Source organism: Podarcis pityusensis (assembly GCF_964106645.2).
Source record: "Podarcis pityusensis genome assembly, chromosome: 6".
Taxonomy (NCBI): Eukaryota; Metazoa; Chordata; class Lepidosauria; order Squamata; family Lacertidae; genus Podarcis; species Podarcis pityusensis.
Window position 1 is genome coordinate 58,009,540 of NC_138030.1, and position 24,352 is coordinate 58,033,891.

General features: G+C 41.4%; 1 protein-coding gene across 2 annotated transcripts in view; it reads right to left on the reverse strand.

Annotated features, from left to right (window-relative positions):
- The window catches only part of USP24 (ubiquitin specific peptidase 24), a 76,690-nt gene extending 52,685 nt beyond the window's left edge, over positions 1-24,005 (reverse strand). Inside the window, exons 1-9 of one of the 2 annotated variants that reach the window (XM_081011707.1) lie at positions 23,559-24,005; positions 12,632-12,797; positions 6,193-6,260; positions 5,401-5,544; positions 4,188-4,310; positions 3,360-3,395; positions 2,265-2,330; positions 1,827-1,892; positions 581-655 (exon numbers count right to left, since the gene is read on the reverse strand). In XM_081011707.1, the coding sequence (XP_080867833.1) occupies positions 581-655; positions 1,827-1,892; positions 2,265-2,330; positions 3,360-3,395; positions 4,188-4,310; positions 5,401-5,544; positions 6,193-6,260; positions 12,632-12,797; positions 23,559-23,906 (1,092 nt within the window). In that variant the 5' untranslated portion in view covers positions 23,907-24,005. Of the gene's footprint in view, positions 1-580; positions 656-1,826; positions 1,893-2,264; positions 2,331-3,359; positions 3,396-4,187; positions 4,311-5,400; positions 5,545-6,192; positions 6,261-12,631; positions 12,798-16,303; positions 16,520-23,558 lie in introns of those variants that run through there. The other variant, XM_081011708.1, reaches the window with a different exon arrangement.
- Positions 24,006-24,352: the final 347 nt, after the last annotated feature.

Sequence of the window (24,352 nt, forward strand, 5' to 3'; positions counted from 1 at the left end):
ATCTGGAGGGCCGAGTTTGCCTATGCCTGATGTAGACTGCTACACGGAAACAACCATTCTAGCAGGGCCACTCCACCAGCTCCACTAAAAGACTTGCTTTATCGGGCTCTTCCTGTCCCTGAACAATTCTATTCCATGCTGTCATTATAGAAATTACTATTTATTTGTTTTTTAAATGGGTATCCTGCGTTTCCTCTTCCTTCCCAAGCCCTTCTTTCTTGTGCATCATGTGTTTTAGACTGTAAGTCTGTAGGCAGGCACTTTCCTGTATTAACTGACTGCATGTAAGTAACCCAGCTGAAGAGCTGGGTAAACATGTTCTAAATAAATCATAAATATAGAACAAATTACTTTATAAAGGAAAGTGTGTACTAAGAACACTGCAGCTGACAGCATTAATAGCTAAATCTTCTAATGCTGATTATTTGTCAAGTGTCATTACAAGTGTTTCACCAAGCATTAGTTAAGTACACACAGGCTTTTAAGCATGGGAGCAGCAGCATTAGCTAACGGAATGTCAGTTTTACACTTTCAAATTGCAGTTCAAGTTGTAGGTCATATCTGAAAAATCAGGTTTTACCTTGTCTTTCAGGTCCTTCTCTTCAACATTCTGTACATATTTAATCATATTATGAATTACTGGATCCAGCATGGGCTGTAAAACAAGAAATAGGCATTTTGTATGTTAAAAAGAAATGTATCTCCCCGCTCCAAGGGCTTTCTTGAAATGGAAAACTTTTATTCCTGCACCCTTCGGAAGATCAGGGAAGTTTCCCCAAGAGGGATTTAATGTGGTGCAGAAAACAAAAATTGCAACCACTCTCCCCTGAGCAAAAGTATATTCCACTCATGCTCAGAACATAAGCCTTATGCTAGTGTTCCATTATTTGACACAAACTAGGTACAATTAAAATAGATGTAAGCCAATTTGATGTGAGTATATGTGAAGTAAGGAAGCAAACAAATTAATTAATTATAAAGTGTTGTATCCACTGCTTGCCTGAGTGGAAACTGCTCACTCAACCAATCTTTTCACCCCCGCCCCTGTAGACCCCTGAACAACATCTCTGGAGGGCTTTCCTATGGGCTGTGTCATAGGCAACTCTCCCTAAAATGGGCAAAGGAAGCAAGGTTTTTGTGCCCAATTTCAGACAACACCCCCCTTACAGGTAAACAGCCCACGTTGTTCAATGAAGTCCTCCAGAAAGGCTTTTTAAGTGTAGGGAGGAGAAAGATCAGTTGTACAAACAACCTTCACATGTGACTGTTAGATACTTCCCAATGTAAAAATAAATACAAATCTATATTGGGATGGGCAAATGTTAGATTAGGACCTACTGATTGATCTCTGGGTGGGTTAAAGTAGAACAAGGATTTCCAACTCCCAATTGTTTAATAATGGCAGCAAAATGACCCCCCCCCCCATTCAACTGCTGGAGAAGTGGATTTTTATGTGGAAGGACTGCAAACTCAGTTCTGTCACTAAAAACAAATTCCAGGGTTCAGAATTATTTAATTCTAAGTGTACAAATTGGATCTCACAGTCCGCCCACCTCCAATCTGTCCTATAAAGGTATCTCGCAGATTATCTAGAGTTATCCCAAACTGACTGTTGTTTTTAACAATAATAGCATCAATGTTAATGTGAACATCATTTGGTGTTATTATATTATTATAATATTATGAGTTTCAAAACAAGTATTTTGCAGATTCATTACCTTAAAAACAAACATAAGGCATAGGGCAATGAACCACACTTGTTTCACTTTTTTTAAAAAAGCTCAGAGCAAGTTACTAATTGTACATAATTTTAAAGAGAAAGTTACCTGTACTACCGAAGAATTGAGATACTCTGCGCAAACCCCCAAAGGCTGAACTAAAGAAGATACTGCCTAGAAGAAAGAGAAAGCATTTAAGAACATACACAGAACAGACCCGAGGCAAATACCGCAAGAAGGGACCAAACTGGTCCCTAGCATATGAGACTAAGACAAGAGAATGGTGTTTGATAAAACAGACAGATGAACATGGCTAGTATAGTTTTGCTTGATGACAGCAGCAGCAAACACAGCCTAAAGGTAATGCAATGAAGCACACCAATTCACACTACAGTTTTAGAAGTTGTGTTTGCTTCACCCAGCACATCTTGAGACTAAAATATTACTTCAGTTCCACAACAGCAGAAAATTCATAAGTATTGAACAAGAGCCATCTACTGTGAAAGATTCATAAAACAAAGGGAAATGATCTGGATTTTAACTTACCCCAAGTTCAATATCTTCTGAATGAAGCTTAGACTGAATTGCAGAAAATCCACCTAATTCTGCAAACTAAATAAGTATACAAACAACACAGTCAAAGACATGAACTATATAAATAAAAGTAGTGTGATAGGTCTCAGAAACAGGCATGAATAGATGAGCATTTCCTTCAGTTGTCCACCACAGGAAAGTGTATCAGTAAGGTATGCTGAGTCTAAGGATTTTACTATTTCAGTAATGGAGGTAAAGGTACAACAATTCTCATAGGAGGATAGGAAAACTACTAGTGCAGTTCTCTCTGTCAAAGATTCATATTTTTCTGAAGTTCATCTAGAACACTCAGTTCAATGGCATTTCACATGTAAATTGACGACAAATCCCTTTAAGAGGTAAAACTATTTTTCCATATGCATCATACATTTCTTCTTACTCTATTACAGCTCCAGATAAATGATGAAAACTGACACATGAACATTTTGCAAGAATAATGCTGCATACATGCACATGTGTGCACACACATACAAAATGAGCCTTGGAAGCCTCTCCACAGAACTCTAGCCTCTCCCTCATATTTGGTGCTAAAAATACTCATCCTGCTGACAAAAACATTCACCCCCCCCGTTGTACAAGTGATATCCGCTCTTCATTTCCCTTCAAATACTTCCCATTCCCTTCAGTTACCACTATAAATTCATCCACTGGATATCATTTAAAAATACATGCCTATATATGATCCTCATTCTTCCAGTGCTAACATCCTTCACTGACGGAAGTCCTCTTGCTTTTAATTACAACCCATTCATTCTCTTTTGTGATCTCCCTGAATATAGACATGGTGCTAACTCTTCCACTTCAGATCCTTCCTCAAATGTATCTTATTTTCCCCGTATGTCTTTTGACCAACACTTTCACCCTTATTTCCAACTTAATCTCAGCTTAAATATTTTTAACTGTATTGCTTCACAGTCATTCTTCTCATCCTCTTTTCGTCCCCCACCCCACCCCAGGAACTGGTTTTATTTTTGTTTAATGAGAGTCTTTATAGTGCCCTATATGTGCAGATGGTTCAGAATAAATAATGCTTTATCATTTACTTACCCTATTCACTAAGTCCACTAGCCATCCATGTGGTTCCTAGCCAACAGAGATGTTAACAAATTAGTAGCATTTCCCCCACAAGGATACTTTGTAAAATAATGGTGTTTTAATTGTGTGTTTCATTTAGAGCTCTAGATTACTTCATGCATGACTGGTCACTGCAAATACAACACATGCACTGCCTGCCGACAACTGCTCAGATAAGGCACATAACATTTCTGGATGAGATGGTTAGCACTATCCACTTCCCAAACATTGCCTAACCTATTATAATGTATTATGGTCTATGAGTCTATGATTCTATGGCAAGATTAGGATATGGAGTTGGTGACACAGAATCAGTTATATTTATAACCCATAATGGAGTAGAAGGGTTCTTTTTTTTAAGGAATGAAATTAGAAGCAATATTTTGGCACCAATAAGCTCAATGCTGCAAAAGTGTCTAAAAAGTCTCATGACCGAATTTTTATTTATTCATTTATCACTTCCTTATATCACTTCCTTAGCCACTATTCAGATCTAAAAGGACTGGAAATTATCACACCCATACGACAGTCTAAACCACAGCTACACTGTGGTCACCACTAAGATCTAGAAGAGAGCACTGTGGTTGGAGTGGTAATTAAGCCCTTATTATAGTCAAAGTAGCAGAAATAATAGCACACGAAAGGCTACTGTCAATGAGACAGATTGATAAATTGTTAGATATGGGAAAGGGGGTGGGGAGGAAATGGCAATGTTTATTTCAAGTGACACATATATTGCACTAAAACACAACTTAAATTCTGTCTGACTTCTAGTAAGAGACCTGAAGTGTACACATTTACCTTCTGGAAAGTAGATATGGGTGAGACAGCATACATACTGCCCTCTCCAAATACTTCTGCCCAGTTCCTTTGGCATACTTTCATTCGGTTCTTGAAATGGTACTCATTATCAGGATTAAGAGCCTAGAGCGAAAGGTGTGACAAGAAAGCAGACATATAGGATTAGCAATTTTCCAATGTAAAACACATTTGGATCAAGTGGCTTTTCATCAGGTTTTCCTGATGAAAGAAAAGTGTTTAAACATCAAGAAGTACATACACTTTTGTAGAAGCAGGACCAGAACTTCAGAGTGAAGAAATAGAAGACATGGTTTTAGTATCTCAAAACCAATTTTCTTTGACAAAACACTGGGTGGCTATTGGAGCCTAGACTGGCGAAATGCATTGCTTCGGATTTTGTTTATGTAGATATTAACATGGATGCTTAACTTTGGCTTTTAAAATGAAAAGTGAAATATTGTGAGTGAAACCTCAAAAAGCAGCCCTATACCAGGTTAGAATGTTTGCTCATCCGCTCTAGTATGGTCTATTCTGACAAGCACCAGCTCTTCAGGGTCCCAGACAGAGGGAGATCTTTCCCATTGCCTACCACCTGATCCTTTTAACTGAAGATGCCAGGAATTGAACCTGGGATCTTGAGATGGCAGACTATGTGCTCTACCACTGAGATATGGTCACTCCCTCTTCACATTTCTTAAAAACAGTAAATTGACAAGTTTAAAGTCATTGCAGACAGTGGAATACCAAGTGTCAAAGCAAAGTATGAACATACATCTTGCTAAGTTATTAATTACATTCTCTATAGTTTAGAACCTAAGTGGTTTGAATTTCCAAATATACAGGAAAGCCAAGGTTTGGAGCAGTTCTTGGAAAATGAGACAACAGCCATAACTATGGTTTGTCAGTTCAGACATGGCAAACCAGAATAGTACAAGCCATGGTTCAAAAAACCACTTCAAACTAGGTTTCTTATTCTGGTTCAATGGGTGATGTCTTGTCAATTCAATATGCCTTGTCAATTCAAACATCACACTAAGTCATAGTTAAAAGCTTCCTTAATCATGATTTAGCGGAATGTATTGAGTATGCAAATATAACCAAGAAATGTCTTTTCTAGATTTTACATTTTAATAAGCCATGCGTTTAGGATGAACAGATGTTCAGTTGTAAGATTTTCATGCTGAATAGCCTTGAGATCAAGTAACTGCAATACCATTGTGAGTACAGCGAGAAGACCAACAGGGATAGGATCTTGCTTTATCCTCTCTGCAGCCAGATCTACTAGTAGCATCAACATGTTGTAGATTCCCTCATGGATTTCGGTACCCCATTTATGAACAGCGCTTGATGTCAACAGCTGCAAAGGAGCACAGTATGTGTTAAAATGCTGACATGGATCTACAAGGGGGAAAAGAGTACCTTTTTGCTAGCCTTGAAATGCTTTTGGAGCTATCTATTTAGCAACAAACAACTTCTGAAGGCAGATTTTAAACCTGGAAAGAACAGCAGGCATCTACCTTAGCTCCCCATCCCAGTTTTAAGAAGATTCCATTTTTAGGCATAGAATATTTAGAGAACACAATATCTTCAATACATTCCAAGACCAGAGGTGGCTAGGAGAACATCTTCACTTGGCATAACCTCACTAATCCACTTTTAAAAACCCCAAACAAACTCCTGTCCTTATTCCTACAAACTTTTCTCAATAGCCCCATTCTCCTGTCCCCATTTGCTGTCCCAATAAAAAATGACCTATTTTGTAGAACACCACAAAACTGCTGCAACATGCCAAAGAAAAATCAAATGCAGCTCTTAACTCTGCAAATTTGAAGTGGAATAGCACAATAGTATTTGTCAACCATGTCCATTATTGTAACTTGCCCTCTTGCTCCTTACTTGCTACAGTATCAGAATGTAGCAAGCTGCCACTTTATGAGTTATATACCGCCTACTCTCCTATCTACAGCACTAGATAGAATCCACTGTAATTTTCTCTTACACCTACCTTTTTAAATGCTTCAGGCATACATCTGTCCATAAACCTCCTGCAGTTTTCATCAGAATCCGAAAGCCCTTATTAAAGAAAAAAGGAGGAGTTAGAATCCTGCAAAGTTTTGCAAGCTACGGACTGAAGCTCACAGGGCTACCCAAACAAGATTTTTGTTGGTTCACACAAACACCACTACTGCATACCAATTATTTTAATAATGAAGAAACTCAAAGAAGTTATAGTTTTAATAAGGAGAAATGAATGAAATAAAACAGTGCAGATTTCTAAAAGTCAACACAGAAGCAACAATGCTTTCTAAAGCTCCATATTTTTGTGCTTAAAAGGGGCAAGGTATTGCTCACAAAGGCCAGGATCCAGAATACTATGAACAAAGGAGACTTTAGATATTTTCTTATTCAACTGTGGGACTTTCAAAAGTAGTTTATGACATGGCACTGGAGTCAGAAATTCTATGAGGGTAGTTCACATGAGACAGAACAGCTCTATGAATCCCAGGCAGAGTTTGCTGGCTGGCACAGTAGAACATTACAGCAAAGGTAATAAAAGGTAAGCTTTGCTCTGTTTTCTCTGTGGATGTAGATGCTTCCAGCTGGAGCGTATGCAGTTATCAGTGACATAAATGCTCTTCACTTCATCTGAAGCATCAAGATGAAAAACGGGGAAGGGGGAGAGATCATACTCAAGAGCAGAAGACTCAATCCCCAACCTAGGAACTATTTTGTTTCTTTAATGGTGTTTACTGTCAAACCCTTGGGAAAGGATACAGACATTTCTGAGCACATCAGATGTGCCACACACCATCTGCGGCAGAAGTAAGCAGGCAATGCTTCGCGCTGAACAGCTGCAATTTAGCTATAATTTCATGATGATACTGATTATGCACAGACAACTTAAATAGTTCCCTAAAGCATAGGTCTTGCAGCATCACTTATCATCCTGAATAAGCATCATTGCACAAAGCACATGCTGTAAACCTGAAGGGTGCAAATGCAGACTGCTTATATTTACAGGGCTGCACTAGACCGAGGTACATCTGCACTGTAAACAAAAGATTACACATTCAACCAGCATCTATAAGAACTTCCTTTCAAATGGAGGCCCAATGCATATCCTGTGACTTGGTGATTTTCCACAGCATGTAAAATCAGAAGAGCCAATATGTGCAGGCATGCATAGAATGTATTTATTTATAAAGCTTCGGCTGTAATGCCAGCATCCTCAATGTGGTTTTTGTGTGCAATAGCACCTGTGAAGGCCTCTCTCAACTTCAGTGAAAGCCTCTGTACTCCCCATACCCCATACAATGCTATGACTTCACTCCCTGCCCCTTCAGAAGTAAGAAGAGAGCGATTTCTGCTTGGAAAAGAAAGCTGAGAGAGGAAGTGGGAGGAGTGCCATTCCCACTTCCTCTTCAAACTCTTTTGTTTTCTAGCCTGAAATCACTATCCAAGGAGAACACAGAGTGACCAGGAGAAAAAGTGTTTTGTAAAAAAGAAGTAAGAGGGGGCTAAGAAAAGAGGGACCTAGCGAGGGAGAGAAGGGAAGGAACAGAACACTGTGTGTAGGTTTTGTCCTTCTCTCCGGGGGGGGGGGGGGTGGCGGCAGTTCTGCATTTTTATTTTTAAATTCTTGTTTCAACTTTTTCCCTCTCTGAAGCAGTCTGTATTTGTCATTCTCCCCTTCCCAACCTTTTCCTCTCTGGTCATCTACATTTGTTTGTTTGTTTGTTTCCCATACTTCCCTGGCCACCGGTGTCTGCATTTGACTGTTTGTTTCCCCCTGTTCTCCGGGGTTTGTGAGCCTTTACTTGTTTTTTCTTCCTCCAGGCCTGCCTACCTCCTTCCCAGGAGACATAAAATGTAAGTAAGTTGCAGGGTGGGTTTGGGGGGGAGAGACGTACTTTCCAAAATTTGTGACTAGGCATGACACTCACAGCAGTCATGTTATGACCTGCAGCCTTCTCTGCCCTGCTCGCTCCACAGCAGCAATTTTGTGGTGTTATTCACAACACCTTTTGAAAATGCCAAATATGCCCAGGAAAGCTAGGGACCCTGCTGTAAATCAATGCAGACAGCTGATTGTTCCCATATCTGTAAGACAGTAAGTCTTAATCTGTCCACTTGCACCCTCCTCAATGTATTCCTCTTTCTGAGACCCCATTTCAGATGATTTTTTTTTTATCCCAACAATTTGCATTTGCTCTGATTTAATAATAAAGGAAAGTGCCTCTGAGTACATGAACAGTTAATTTCCCTTATCCCTTAACTAAGGCACATTTCATTAAGAATGTATGTGATCAGTGGGAGGGGGAAAATCTAGGGCACACAACTCCAGTCCTATATAGGTCTGAACCTCAGCAGGGCCCCACTGCTCTTGGCACACTCTATAAGGCTGGATAACATGCATTTCTCATCATACAAGGTTCACTTTATTCTTTCCCTCTTCACTTCCACTTCTACAAAGAAGGCTCAACACCTTCACAAAGTCAGAAAAGCTAAAGCACAGAATGAACTCAGGCTTGCTAGAGAGGTTAAAAGCAACAAAAAAGGCTTTTATGGGTATGTTCTTAGCAAAAGGAAGAACAAAGAAACAGTGGGGTCACTCAGAGGATAAGATGGTGAAATGCAAACAGGGGACACAGAAAGGGCTGAACTCCTCAATGCCTTCTTTGCCTCAGTCTTCTCCAATAAAGAAAACAATGCCTGACCTGAAGAATTTGGAGCAAATGATTCAGCAGAGGAAACACAGCCCAGAATAACTAAGGAGATAGTACAAGAACACTAGTCTAGTCTAGATGTATTCAAGTCTCCAGGGCCAGATGAACTGCATGCAAGAGTATTAAAAGAACTGGCAGATGTGATCTCAGAACCACTGGCAGTCATCTTTGAGAATTCCTGGAGAACAGGCGAAGTCCCGGCAGACTGGAGGAGGGCAAATGTTGTCCCTATTTTCAAAAAGGGGAAAAGAGAGGACCCAAATAATTACCGCCCAAGTCAGTCTGACATCAATGCCAGGGAAGATTCTGGAGCAGATCATTAAGCAAACAGTCTGTGAGCACCTAGAAAGGAATGCTGTGATCACCAATAGTCAGCATGGATTTCTGAAAAATAAGTCGTGTCAGACTAACCTGATCTCGTTTTTTGACAGAATTACAAGCCTGGTAGATGAAGGGAACGCAGTGGATGTAGCCTACCTTGATTTCAGCAAGGCATTTGACAAGGTGCCCCATGATATTCTTGTAAAGAAGCTGGTAAAATGCGGTCTTGACTATGCTACCACTCAGTGGATTTGTAACTGGCTGACTGACCGAACCCAAAGGGTGCTCATCAATGGTTCCTCTTCATCCTGGAGAAGAGTGACTAGTGGGATGCCACAGGGTTCTGTCTTGGGCCCGGTCTTATTCAACATCTTTATCAACGACTTGGATGATGGACTCAAGGGCATCCTGATCAAATTTGCAGATGACACCAAACTGGGAGGGGTGGCTAACACCCCAGAGGACAGGATCACACTTCAAAACGACCTTGACAGATTAGAGAACTGGGCCAAAACAAACAAGATGAATTTTAACAGGGAGAAATGTAAAGTATTGCACTTGGGCAAAAAAAATGAGAGGCACAAATACAAGATGGGGGACACCTGGCTTGAGAGCAGCACATGTGAAAAGGATCTAGGAGTCTTGGTTGACCACAAACTTGACATGAGCCAACAGTGTGACGCGGCAGCTAAAAAAGCCAATGCAATTCTGGGCTGCATCAATAGGAGTATAGCATCTAGATCAAGGGAAGTAATAGTGCCACTGTATTCTGCTCTGGTCAGACCTCACCTGGAGTACTGTGTCCAGTTCTGGGCACCACAGTTCAAGAAGGACACTGACAAACTGGAACATGTCCAGAGGAGGGCAACCAAAATGGTCAAAGGCCTGGAAACGATGCCTTATGAGGAACGGCTAAGGGAGCTGGGCATGTTTAGCCTGGAGAAGAGGAGGTTAAGGGGTGATATGATAGCCATGTTCAAATATATAAAAGGATGTCACATAGAGGAGGGAGAAAGGTTGTTTTCTGCTGCTCCAGAGAAGCGGACACGGAGCAATGGATCCAAACTACAAGAAAGAAGATTCCACCTAAACATTAGGAAGAACTTCCTGACAGTAAGAGCTGTTCGACAGTGGAATTTGCTGCCAAGGAGTGTGGTGGAGTCTCCTTCTTTGGAGGTCTTTAAGCAGAGGCTTGACAACCATATGTCAGGAGTGCTCTGATGGTGTTTCCTGCTTGGCAGGGGGTTGGACTTGATGGCCCTTGTGGTCTCTTTCAACTCTATGATTCTATGATTCTTTACACTCCTGTGATGCAATAAAAGGAATCTGCATGAGCCTTCCACTCACCCTTAAGTGCTTGCAGGCAGTCTCCAAACATGTTCAGTTTAGTGTGGGGAGATAGCTTATACAGTCCTTGGCTCATTCTATACAGCTGAATCACCCCCAACTGTGCACCACACACACAAAAAGCCAAAAAGCCACATTATCCTCTGTCACCAATAAAACAAGTTTTCTCAGCTTTTGTTGCCTGTGTCTGACCATATGCACCAACATTCTAAGCTCAGTAATGTCTATATTTCTGGCAGTGGTTCTACGGGGTTACAGGAGTCTTTCCTCAGCCTACCTGAAAGATGCCAGATATTGATTTTGGGGTCTTTTGCATGCAAAGCACACACTCTACCAATAACTTTTGGTCCTTGCCTTATGTAGAGATGTCATGCTACTTCCTCACCCCCCCCCCTTTAACTTTAAGCATCATCAAAAGCTCAGGGGTGAAATCCAAATAAGCAGTTCTGCTGACACAAAGATTTCCTCTTTTCAAGGGAACTTCTCTCCCCACATCTGCTCCAGAGGGTTCAGGCTATCCCCAGAACACATTTAAGGGGCACACAGGCAGAGAAGTTCTGTTGCGCAATCTAATTTGTTGCATACCACCTCAGAAGTGTAGTCAATTAGACCCTCCTCACCAGCTAAGCAAAGAGATTCCCAAGACTTCATTGGAGACTTAAGTTACGAGGCAGGGGCTCTACGAATTTGGAAGCTCCAATAAAATAAAGACCCTAGTAAGGATTTAGATTCCTGAAATGAGGAAAAAGGAGGTGTGCACGCACATGCAGATCTAAGCCAAAGTTATCAGTAATGCCACTGGAACCATTTTTGTGCCTCCCTTTGCAAATACCTTTCCAAGACCCTTTTCTATGTGCCAAGCAGAAATAACTAGGAAATAATTGCTTGGCACGGTTCTCTTTGAGAAGCGGTTAAGGAATGCGAGTGGTGCTGTGGTCTAAACCACTGAGCCTAGGGCTTGCCAATCAGAAGGTCGGCAGTTCAAATCCCTGCGATGGGGTGAGCTCCCGTTGCTTGGTCCCAGCTCCTGCCAACCTAGCAGTTCAAAAGCTCGTCAGAGTGCAAGTAGATAAATAGGTACCACTCGGGCAGGAAGGTAAATGGCATTTCTGTGCGCTGCTCTGGTTTCACCAGAAGCGGTTTAGTCATGCTGGCCACATGACCCAGAAAAACTGTCTGCAGGCAGACGTCGGCTCCCTTGGCTAGTAAAGCGAGATGAGCGCCACAACCCCCGAGTCTTTCGTGACAGGACTTATCTGTCAGGGGTCCTTTACCTTTTTTAATTGCTGGGTATTTCACAGTTTGAGAAATTGGTTTTCAGAAGACTTTGTGATTTTTTCATAATGAGAAAAGACCAATCTCTTTCCACACCCCCACCACAACTTAACTAACACCAAATAATCACCTTTAGCATCACATGCATACACTCTTCCAAGTGTGCAAAAGTTCTACTGAAATGTTGCAGACTAGTGTTACCGCCATTTAATTATACTGCAATTAGACTACAAGCATTTCCATATCAAAAAACATTACTACTAGCCTTTTTTAAATTAGCAGCTCATTTGTTTTTGCTGCAACAAAACAACACAGTTAATTTTCTATAATTGCCTGAAGAGCCCTGCTCTTGGCAATATATTTAAGCAAGTTTAGAAAATAAAATTTCATTTTCACCCCAATATTTGAGCATACCAGCCTATTCAACAGTTTGTTAACCACCAAACAAAATAATATTTAAGAAGGGATATATTTGTGCCTGTCTTTACATGTTCTAAAGATCACCTATAATTCAAAAGTGATTCTGAAACATTCGATTAAAAGGTGAAAGCATCAACTTAAAAATGCACAGCACTCTACTGAAGCCAAGAGAGTCATACTACTTCCAACAAGAAAAGATTTTGTTAATTAAACACCTGTTACCAACATGCAACGTGGAAAAAGGTGAAGTCAAAAGCTATTTGAGTAGACAGGTTTTTACTATCAAGTCATCATTATTAACATAAAAGTCAACATTTCTATGATGCTACTTTTAAAAAAAAGGTTGCAACTTACCCAGCCTTGCAAGATAAGTGGATGCAATTAAACACTTGCCAAGAGATTCTTCCCGCTTATATGGAATGGACCAATGATCTGTTAATACTCTGCTCTCCAGTTCATAAAGATTTGTTGTAGGAAACTCAATCCCTTCTCCAGAGCAGTTCCCATTTTCGTCATTTTTCTGTTGAAAAGAAGCCACAGTTAGCTGTATGAAGAAGCCACAGTTAGTTGTTCTAGTTACTGGCTGTTATAAAAAGGGATTGTAGCAGACCCATACCAGAAAACCTGACATTCCAACTACAAAGCAACTCCTGTGCAACAGAAATTCTACTTAACTCAGAAAACAAAGCCTATTTGCTGTCCTCTTTTCCCACCATTTCTGCACCCAGCAGAAAAATAAGGAATTGCCAGAAAAAGTAGGGAGGATTAATGCAGAATCTAGCACTGTGACATATATATATGCACAGTGGTGAGACAGATGTACTACCATCATTGACTTAAAAGTTTTCCTAGATTACTGAATCAAAAGTCTGGAAAGGATTGAAGGACATTATTCCAATCATTTTCAAACCAAAAAAAAATCACCTAATTATTTAAAAGATATAGAATACAACTTCTGATAATCACATAATTAATCCAACATGCTAACAATGAAGTATTAATTGCCCATCCACAGATCTGATCATACCAGACCCACAAGCCAGGCACTCTAGTGAGGTTCTGCTTCCCCACTATGCAACAAAAATGCAGCTTCTTTTAATAACATAAGAGCGCAAGCCAATCTATGCCAACATTCTGCCCCTACAGTGACCCATCAGATACCTATGGAAACCCCCAAGCAGAACATGAGCACAATAGCATTTTCCGGTTTATGACCCAAAGCAACTGGTATTCAGAGGCATACTGCCAATCATACAGGACACAATAACTATACAGCCATTATAATGAGCAATCACTAATAGTTTTACCTTGGTACCAACCTCTGCTTTATGGCAGGAGGAGATATGGAATATACAGCTACCATAGTTCTGCATTACAGTGGATGTGTACACTGACTGTGCCTCTCTTTTCTGCCTTTACTGGACTACTCACCTGTCCAAGATCATAATGCATAGAAGAAGTGAGTGCACCACTTCTGAGGTAAGAAAGAAAAACATGAAAAAGACCATCACCATGCTGAAGAGCAGCTAGACCTACAACTTTGTGAAGAGCTCTTTCCACACTGAAAGGCTTACAGCTATCACATCTGCATCTACATAGGGATATGACAATCATATCAAACAAATCAATATTGATCTATTTGGCCTTGAACTTATCTTCTCCTTTATATCTAAATAACCAAATCATCACTACTGCAGTGAATAAGGAAACAGAGAACACCATAATCTCAAAACAAAGTTTGGTTTAGAATCTTTACAGGTATCTATTTTTCTTTAGGTTACCACAGGAGTGTCTTATCTAGTTTATAAACCATTCTGCTATAGTTACTTTCTAATTATTTTTCACATTTTCAGCAAAAGATTCTGAAATCCATAGGTACAGATCTACAAGGCTAAGGTGGATTCCCATAAGGGGAAATAAAAGCAAACAAAGAGCAAGATGGTATCTGACCCACCCCAACTAATGTAGCCCATGAGGACAGCACATTCCTTCAACTTATTTATAGTAAAGCAAATAAGGTCATTTATGCCACTTTCTCATCAGTTTCATTTCCTATGGAGCCATTTCTCCGAACAGAAAGCACAAAACCCACATTTCATTTTATAAATCCCTGCTCTCTCTCCATTCCCCAAACACCACTTAAATTTACCTACTTCCGTCTAGCAGGCCTAACAATTCGAATCATTTGTTACAATTAATGAAGAGAGGCTTTAACTTTTATTATTATTATTGCGAACAAATAGTTTGAGCACCCTAGGTCTAAAGGCATTCAATGCTGCTCAAAGCAGTGGAGCCTATGAAATCCTTCACCATGTACAAGACTGGGTAGTAAGTGCTGACCATTGTTCAGCTTGAGATTTAACCTTTTTTAAAAGTGCCAACAGGATGCAAATTGATGCCAAGCATGGATCTAACAATAAAACTCTCATGAACACACATAGCTACCACAAAAAGACCAAAACCATGACTCACTGCACACTGGCTAGTCAGTGAGCAGGCTATTTTCGATCATTGTATGTACTTGGACAAGGTTCAAAACTTGTGAACTAGTAGTCACAGGTTGTTTTTCCAGTACCACTCCACTGTCTCATTTATTGCTTTCATTTCCTGGTCTAACAAGCGCTCTCTCTGTATTAAAAACAACTGCACATTCATAAAATAATGCTTCCTATCTGAGAATGAACATTAAGTGCTGTGGAGCAGGAAACTATTATCTAGGAAAGCAACAACAAACTGAAAGCACGGACATTAAATACTATCTTTTCAATGGATTGAAATATAGAAAACAACACTGTGGTTATAGAACAGCATTTGAGAATGGTGAACATTGCAGTAAGAATGTAAGAACAGCCCTGCTGCATTTTCTCACAGTGGTCAGCTAGAGGTCTATGGGAAATTCAGGAGGAGTTCATAAGTGGCCATCGCTAGTTTAACAGTGTGCTACGTAAAGAAATACTTCCCTTTGCCCGTCTTGAATTTTCTGTTACCCAGCTTCATTGGACAGCCATGGGCTCTGATATTCTGAGAAAAACACCCTACCTACTTTCTCTGCAGCATGAATACATCTCTATCATGTTCCTCCTTCTTCACATTTTTTTCTAAGCAAATGTTGGAACCTTCCCTCACACCCCTCCTCTTATTGAACCCTTTTCAGCATTACAATATCCACACACAGGGTCAAATTTTCATTGTGCTATCCGTCAAAACCTCAAAATTGTGTTTCTGACCAGTCACCATTTAGGATTCCCCGCCCCAAAGTACATCACATGAAAATAGCCCTTTTACTGAAGATAACAGCTAGAAAAGCAAGGAAAACTCTTAGATATCTTTATCTTGTGATACCACATGCTACATAATCTCTCAACATTTATACTCTCAGAACATGCACTTGCAAATACACAATTATGCATCCTAAGTACAGTATGGTGGTTCAACTGATTCCCATAGAGATCAAGTGATGCTTGCTCATATTGATCAAGCTTTCATCTGGGTTTCCGTGAGAGCATCTGGGCTCGTGGTATGGCAATGCCTCTATCAATTAACCTAAAACACAGGGGGATCTTTGACTATGAAGGGAAATTCTATAAAAATGACACCCCTGAACCCCTCCTATAGAGGTCCTACACTATATAGAGAGAGGGGGAGTGATGTTCTTGAACTATAATGCCATCCATAGGTTCATATATTCTGATGTTTTTGTAGACCCTTTAGGAAATTCCCTAGCAGTTGTCTGCCCCTTGGCCAAGCTCAATGATGCGCACAGGAGAAGAGGCAAAATAAAGACAATCATTTCAATTGAGTAAAGGCTAGAAATTTCATTTCATGAAATGATGCTATTATTGGGCTAAGTGATGCAATACATATACTATGGGTTATGGAATATATGTAGGGAGGAATGCTTTTTTTAGTGTGGTGATAGTGGCATCCTGCTGATAACAAAGAGAACACTTAATATTTGCAAAGGGATATTCCTTTCAAGAGGAAAAAAGACTGCACAAGCTCAGAAGTGCTCAATCTTGGACCTACCCTAACGCAGTTTCAACACAGATTCCAATCCCTTCATATATACCCCATTGATGTCCCGAACTCAATCTACTTAACTAGGCTAAAACAAGATACAGCCAATCTTTGACAGAGCCACTACCCACGACCTCCGACACAGTGCATAAACCTCTGAGGTTTTGCAGAAGAGCCTCCTGAGGTTAGACTGTAGAGCAAGTAGGAGAAGTACAGGGTCAGAGGTTGCTGCTAAGAGCAGAGCAGCAGTCTCCACACTATCCATCATGGCAAAGAGAGCCAGAAACAACATCAGATATGTTATTCAGTCAACACTGAGCTACTGTGAGGCTGTGCACGGCATCATCACATTATCTGCAAAACTAGCATACCAAACAATGCTACACATGACAGCAAAATCACAGAGCACAAAACGACACATCATTTATTTATCTGAATCATTTATAAGTCACCTTTCAAGGTGTGCCCTCCCAAGGTGCGTTTTTTTAGCACAATAAAACTACATCATAATTACTGAAAAAATAGCACAAAAACCCAGCAACAGGATCACAAAAAGCCTGACAGAACAAAATAAACTTTTCAGGGCCCACATAAAATACTCAAGTGGAGGGTTCAAACACATTTTGGGGGAAAGACTTTCAGAGATGTGGTGTCCCGTTTCAGCAGCAGTTTGAACTGAGCTTAGAAGAAACTGGCAACGAAAGTAACTGAAGGAGAATGGGTGTTATATACACAGACTTCTTTGCTCTCCAAGCAACCTGGCGGCTGGATTCTGTACCAATTGAAACTTCTGAGCTGCCTTCAAATGTAGCCCTACGTAAAACGCATTACAGCAGCCTAGCCTGGAAGTAGCCAGTGTGTGGACGACTACAGCAACTGCAAAATAACATCTCACTATCCTAGCAGAAAATCATGTAAGTAAGTAACCTAGTCAGGAAAGTGGCAAGCATGTACATGCAAGTAATACAGTGGTACCTCGGGTTACAAACACTTCGGGTTACAGACTCCGCTAACCCAGAAGTAGTACCTCGGGTTAAGAACTTTGCCCCAGAATGAGAACAGAAATCGCGTGCTGGCGGTGTGGCAGCAGCGGGAGGCCCCATTAGCTAAAGTGGTGCCTCATGTTAAGAATGGTTTCAGAACGGACCTCCGGAACGAATTAGGTTCATAACCAGAGGTACCACTGTATTCCGATTCTGCACAAATGAAGTGTGAACTTTGAGGGATATTTGGATGTAGCTCAGCCCTGCAAGTTATGCTTTCCTCTATAGAATGAATTATTGTTGCCTGCATTTCTTAATGCAAATGCAGGTATAGCTCTTTAATGGAAGCCTAGGAAAACACAACAGTGCGATTCATTTTTTACAGCACAGTTTTCATCAAACATTAAACCACAAGCTGCCTATTTATTCTAGTTCATCTATATTGCTGCAGGATTATATAAGTTATGGGTACTTTAACAGCTCTCTCTAGCATTACTTCTTTTTCCCATTCCCAAGGGAAAAGTGCTAATCACCACTGTCTTTTCCTTTGGGGTGCCCAAGATTGTACATTCACAAAGATAACACATTCAGAATTTAAATCCTATAATACCAGCTAAATACATTCATAGTGAAACAAGGATAATTGTCCATGGCATGGTAATAGGAATGCTTCTTCCCCCTGTCCTTCTGTCAGGTGCTAGCATCCAGATCAGGATGCTGCCATAGACAGGACATTTTATTCCATACTTGACAGCCATAGGAAAAATGATTTGAAACACAGGTGCATCGAATGATTCACACAATAACTCAGAGCGTATAGATCTACTTAGTTACAATTTTATAGCTCCCTTTTATATTTGTCAGTTAACACTGAATTTGAAAAGTTCATCTAGACAGTTTTTTATATTAAGCAAAGGAAAGCAAACAATACATGCAAAAAACAGGTGAAAAAGAGTTGACACCAAATGAGGATCTGTTATAAACTGTCAGACCTCTGCCTCCGCTATCCCAGACAAGCTTTTTTGTATAAGTAAGTTGTTTTCAAATAAAACCTATAAAAGATTAGGATCCTCCCAGGCCTTTTCTTATAAGAGACTCCTGTTCTTATCCAGAAACATTCAAAATGTGTTTGGTAGAATTAACTTCTAACACTGGCCTCATTTTCCTCCAGCATTTCACTTCCTTATTAAGCAGCTGTCATTGAATAGAACTTCTGACTGGGAAGATGACCAGAAAATGTCTCTACTGAACATTATCTGAAAGACACTTCCTGCCCAGCTGAGCTGCTGTTTGTTCCATGCATAAATGGCCTCCCACTTCCACCAATGATAAACATTTAGATCACATCAAGTGTTAATCTTCGCCTGGAGGTTGCTTCAGTAAACAGAAAAATATTTCACATGGGATTTGGAAACCCTTTAAAGGTGGAAGTTAACAGTAAGAAAAATACTGAAGACTATAACAGCTGCGGAGAAGGTTAAAAAGACAATGTCCATAAATATTTTTTATTCAAGAAATAAAAGTGCTGAAAGCATATTGAGATTCCAGTTTTGCAGAACCAGGAACCCAAGAACACTACATAGAAAAATGCTTTAATCCTGAAACGTGTTATACACAAAATGCATATGGCCGTATTTTATAATTTACACAAAAGGGTTAACGTGCTGGTGGCACAGTCCTTCCATATCTAAGATTTTAAGAACTCCTCCTCTAAAAATCAACAGAACACAGGCACGACAAAGTTAAACAATGAAATCAATGCTATCATTTGACTTAACTGCAACCCGTAATTTCAGAAAGCTATGAAGTTGGCACAAAAGTGATAATGAACATATCTATGGAGAATGTGAAGAAACTACTGTATACTTAAGCTTTTACACTATTTTTCAGGCTTCAACTCCCCACTTGATTTATAACCGAAAGACAAAACAATTAATATATATACAACTAGAACGCATCCTATTCTTGATTGTAATCTGCTTCAACTGTTTTTAATACTGTATTTTTAAATTGTTGCAACTTGAAGGGCAAGTTAAGAAATTTGAGTAATAATATACAGGAAAACAGAGGAGCAACTAGGTAAATGCCAAACCATAAAAAACAAACACTCTTAAGAGCTGTTCACAAGTAAAAATTTGCACTTGGCGAACATGTGTCAGACCACTATGTATCAGGTGCTTGGCCTGATAGGAATATGAAAATTGTTTCGGTGTTTCCCAATAAGTTAGAGCTCTGAAATTTGATACGCTGTGGTCAGACCTTTACCTTCAGAGAAGGTACCACATAACTGAATATACCTGTTTTTGAAAATATAACATCTGAATCTGTGGGGTATATATTTATTCTATACAATAGCTGTTCAAACTTTCTAAGTTAACTTGTTGCACTTCAGGATGTAGTACTAAGCTATGCAACGTGAACACAGACAACTAAATTCTAGCAGTACATCGCACTATAACTGGAAGGAGAGGTGACCATTAGAAGCTCCCAAACTCTTCCCCAGCCCAGATTAAAAATCAAGCCAGAAAGGACTTTCCATTTTACAACTTGCCCTGAAAGACTGCCCTACTACAGTTACTCCCATAAAGAGACCCTCTTGTTCCCAGAGCCACCTGTATGGTAAGCTTCTGTCACCTGCCCATCCCAGTTACCCTAAGAGTAGTCCTCTGAAGCAGCCCCCTAGCTCTAACTTTTAGGCCAATGTAAGCCACAGGAGTGGGGGAAGAGAAGCTCGGCCAACTCTGGTTAAAATACTCGAGTCCCTTCATCTTAAAATTAAGATAGCAACTTTCTGTCTCACGGATAAAAAATATCACTTATGCACTCTAAAAACACTATATCTTAAATTATTAGTTTATTGACAAGAATTAAACATTCATAAAATGATTCAGAATGTTTAGTGAATGATGCAATGCTCTTAAATATATGAAGCTATGCATAAGCATAGTTTGCCACAGCAATTGTACATGTGTGAACACACACAAAAATAAAGAACATGATTATAGTGGAACACACATTACAGTGAAGTGTTCTGCTACTCTCAAGTCTTGCATCACCCAAGATGGGATCGATGGGAAGGGTACTCTGAATATGAATGTTATGTGATGAACAGATGTACAGTGCAGAAATACAAGTAGTGGACTCTTTGTGAAAAAGAATAGTCCCGTTATTTTTTGGCCAATGTGTTATTTTAGATTATTAGTACTGGCACTGCATAGCTGCTGAACAAAACCAGGTACAGGAAACTGTAAAGGCAGCTTATCTCTGTTAGGACCAAATATTTAGATATCTGTATTTTCCCAAGAGAGTCAAACAGAACAGAAATTGACACAGGAGAGAAAGTCTCTTCTTTTCCTCAGCACTACTGATCAGATCTAATTGTGTTATTCCTGTGACAGCTTTTAAAGAAAGAATCAAAATGTTGGCTAATCCAGTCACCAATGTCCTACGTAGGTGGTTTTTTTTTTTTTTTTTTGTAAACTGCTTTGAGGTTTCATTACACTCAAGCAGTATATAAACATTGTGAAATAAATAAAGAGATAGATAGTTTGGCTCTTACATGGCACACCAAAAACTGACTAGGTAAATATTTGGTGGTTATATGGCACTAATCCCTGATGTGGCACTACAGTAATGACAACTGCGAAGAATAGTAAATGCTTAAGAATCAAAACAAGACTTCTGTGCTGGTTCCCAACATAATTAAAATTCCCAACTTACTACAAGAACATGCTCATGGATTCCTATGTTTATTTACCTTTTTAGTCGTGATTCAGTTGTCAGCATGTAATTTAGGAGAACTGGGAGCAAGGAAAGGAAGGAGTTCGTACACAGCTAAGCCTGGCAAAAGAGCTCCCAGCCAGAGTTCTCAACCCCAGGTACCTGTCTCTTTCTTCACAACAAAAACCAGCTTTTCAAATTTGATTTTAACTTTTAATTTATCTGTTAAAATGATTCATACAATAACATCACTTCTGGAGTCTTGGGGTGGGAATATGATAAGGAATGTAAGTAGTATTTGTTTGTTTGAAGGATTTTTATCTCACTCCTCAGCCAAAAAAAGGGAGGCTGCTACATAGAAAAGCAAGTCTTTAACCTAAAGCTTATAATCTTACTTGACTCAAAAGGAAAGTGGCCTTGGGAGGGAGGAGCCAAAAACAAACTCAGGCACTTGTTCTTGGTTACAAAATACAACTAGAAACACAGGGCTGTACCCAACACTGCAGCTTCACCAGTGCAATGGGCTTCCGTGCAAGCAATGGAGCTTCCTCTTCTGTCCCTTTCTGGCCATTGCCTGCTGTCAAATTCAGCTTCAGAGGTTTTTTTTTGGGGGGGGGGGTAGAATAAACAATCCCATTGTGCTAGGTGAACCGTGCTGGTACATTACTGGAGACAAACCACAAATTCATACCTGAATGTTATCTAATCAGCATTGCAGGTCTTAATGAGCAGAAAGTATGGAAGAAAAAGTAGAGTATAAGTTAGTTCTTTCAGTGTATGATGGATCAGAATAAGATTGTATCAGAGGTCTACAATGCTGCCATGTTGCTTCTCCACTGACAGCTTGGATGATGTCCCAGATGCATTCTGAATTCCTATCTTGTACAGAAGTCAAAGGAGTCCATGCTATCCTTGGCCAATATTTGGTAGTGTATCTCCCCAGGAAGCCCCCATCACCTTTCCTGTAGGCAGCAGAGAATATGCACTTGGTAGAAGTGCTCAGAGTGACTCCACCAAGAAGCAGCTGAGGAAGCCGCCTACCTTTCATTCCTATTCCCAAACCCATTCAATTGTAGGAAGGCTATTCATTTTCTTACCTATTGCAACATAGTCAGAAGCAGCTCACTCAGTGGGGAGAGTCGCATCACTACCAAGAGGAAGAGGGGCAAGGTGGCAGAGCCTGTGCAGGTGTACTGGCAGGACTGGATGTGCCCAGACAGCCCCAACCTCCACACTGCTCACCAGGCAAGTTGCTACTGAATGTCTGGATCAGCTTACACGATCCAAACATTAATTATTAAACGGCCATTCATTTCAATGGGTCCACTCTGAGTAAAAGTTGACTACAACTCTTAAGTTCCTGACACAATATGCTTTTATGAGGTTTTGTCAGAATGCGTATTTTATACCTCTATTTATTTTTTGCCCATGTCTGAATATGTTATGACTTGCTGCTCATGCAACATAGCTACCTATGTGATATAGTGCACAAAATTATTGAGCTTTATAGCTCTAAGCAATCTGGGACAAGAATATTTCAAAAATCTCCTTCTCCCAGATGAACATAACTGAGAACTTTGTTTGCTTAATGAGACTCTTTGCCGAATCTCTCTACCATCAGCAGTATAGCAGGATAGTGCCAGAGATATAGTATTTTCAGATGTGGTGCCTAAGATTTGGAACAGCTGCCCAAAAGAAGTGCACCTGGGCCTATCAATATCACTTTTAGATAAGCATCAAATCCAGTTCTACCTCAACCACTAATGATGCAATAGTTTTAAAGCCTCCTACCTAATTCATGGTTTTGGATCATTTTACTGATTTTGTTGCTTGTAAGCCACCCAGACTCTTTCAAGTAAGACAATCAGGACAGTGTTGCTATAAAGAATTGCATGGGTGCTCAAAGAACTCCTTGGTTAACAAAAGCTGCAAAACTATACACACATGGGAGCAAACTCAACTGAAAGTAATATGGCCTACATCGGATTAGATATGTAAAGTATTAGTATGGGCACCTCATAATGAAAGAATGAGTCTGCACACACACAAGTGACCAGCTTCCAAACCCTCCACCACTGCAGCCTAGGCATAGCACAGCAATCCCTTTTCCTAGGCTCCAGGCTACATTCCTCTTCCGGTGACAAACCAGGGCACCCAAACGCAGATCGCACTTGAAGCTTGGGTTATGCACCTGACAGCTCATGCACAAGACGCCGGGGAAAACCCGCCTGCTTTTGGGGGGGGGGGGTCAACTCCACCAAGACCCCCAAGGCGCGCTTGGCGGGGTCCCTATAAACTGGTGGAAACTGGGGGAGGGGGCCCCTTGAGAAGAAATCGAGGTGAGGATTCAGGGCTGCGCGGTTCCTATCCTTGCAAGCTCTTGGTACCCCCAGTCCTCTCATTCTCAAGACCAAAGCGGTATTTTAAGGCGATCCCGTCCCCCTTCCGATGCGTTTCCAACGGGGCGGTGGGGCCAAAGGTCAGGCTGGGATCCCGCTTAACGGCGGCGCAAAGCACAGGCGAGCCTCGCCCGCTCCCATCCTCCGCCCAGAGACCGTTACCTCGTTCTCCACCACCTCATGGTAGGCAGGGGGCGGGTCGAAGCCGGTAGTGCCGCCGCTGCCGCCTCCACCTTGGCCTCCTCCTCCACCACCACCGGTGCCTTCGCCGTCCCCTCCGCCGCGGGAGACTCCGCCGCCGCCGCTGCCTTGCTGGGGGCCTCCCTGTCCGCCGCCTCCCCCTCCGCTGTCCATGGGCTCATAGTGCAGGCCGGGCCGCTCGTTGGTGAGCAGCGCCACGGCCTCGTTGATGTCGTTCTTGGCCAGGCGGAGGGCCCTGCGGATGGCGGCCGCGTCCGAGAAGCCCATGCAGAGCAGCGTGGTCATGTGCTGCTCCTCCTCGCTCTCCATGGCGCCTCGCTCCGCGACGCCTCAGGCGCTGCTGCTGCTGCTCCCGCTCCGGCGGCCGCCGCCACCGCCGCCGCCCGCTCTGCGCGCCGCCATGTTGACGGGAACCTCCTCCTCCTCCTCCTCCTTTGGCCCGCCTCCCGCCGCCGCCACCGCCTCAGGGCAGGACAACGCCGAGCCCCACACCCACCCGGAAGCGGCCTGCTGAAGCCCGGATGAGCGTGGGGAAAGGGGGGGGGGAGCGCCGCCGCGATCACGTGCGGAGGGAGGCGAGGCGAGGCCAATGCCCGAACGTGAAGGGAGGGGAGGAGAGGTATGGTTGTCTTGGAAACGTCAGAGGCAACAGGCGGTGGAATCCCGCAAATGCCGCTTCGGGCGAAGAAGCGGCTATTATACTGAGCCCCGCTCACCCCGCCAAGCTTGAAAAGCATGGAAAGTATTCATTTATC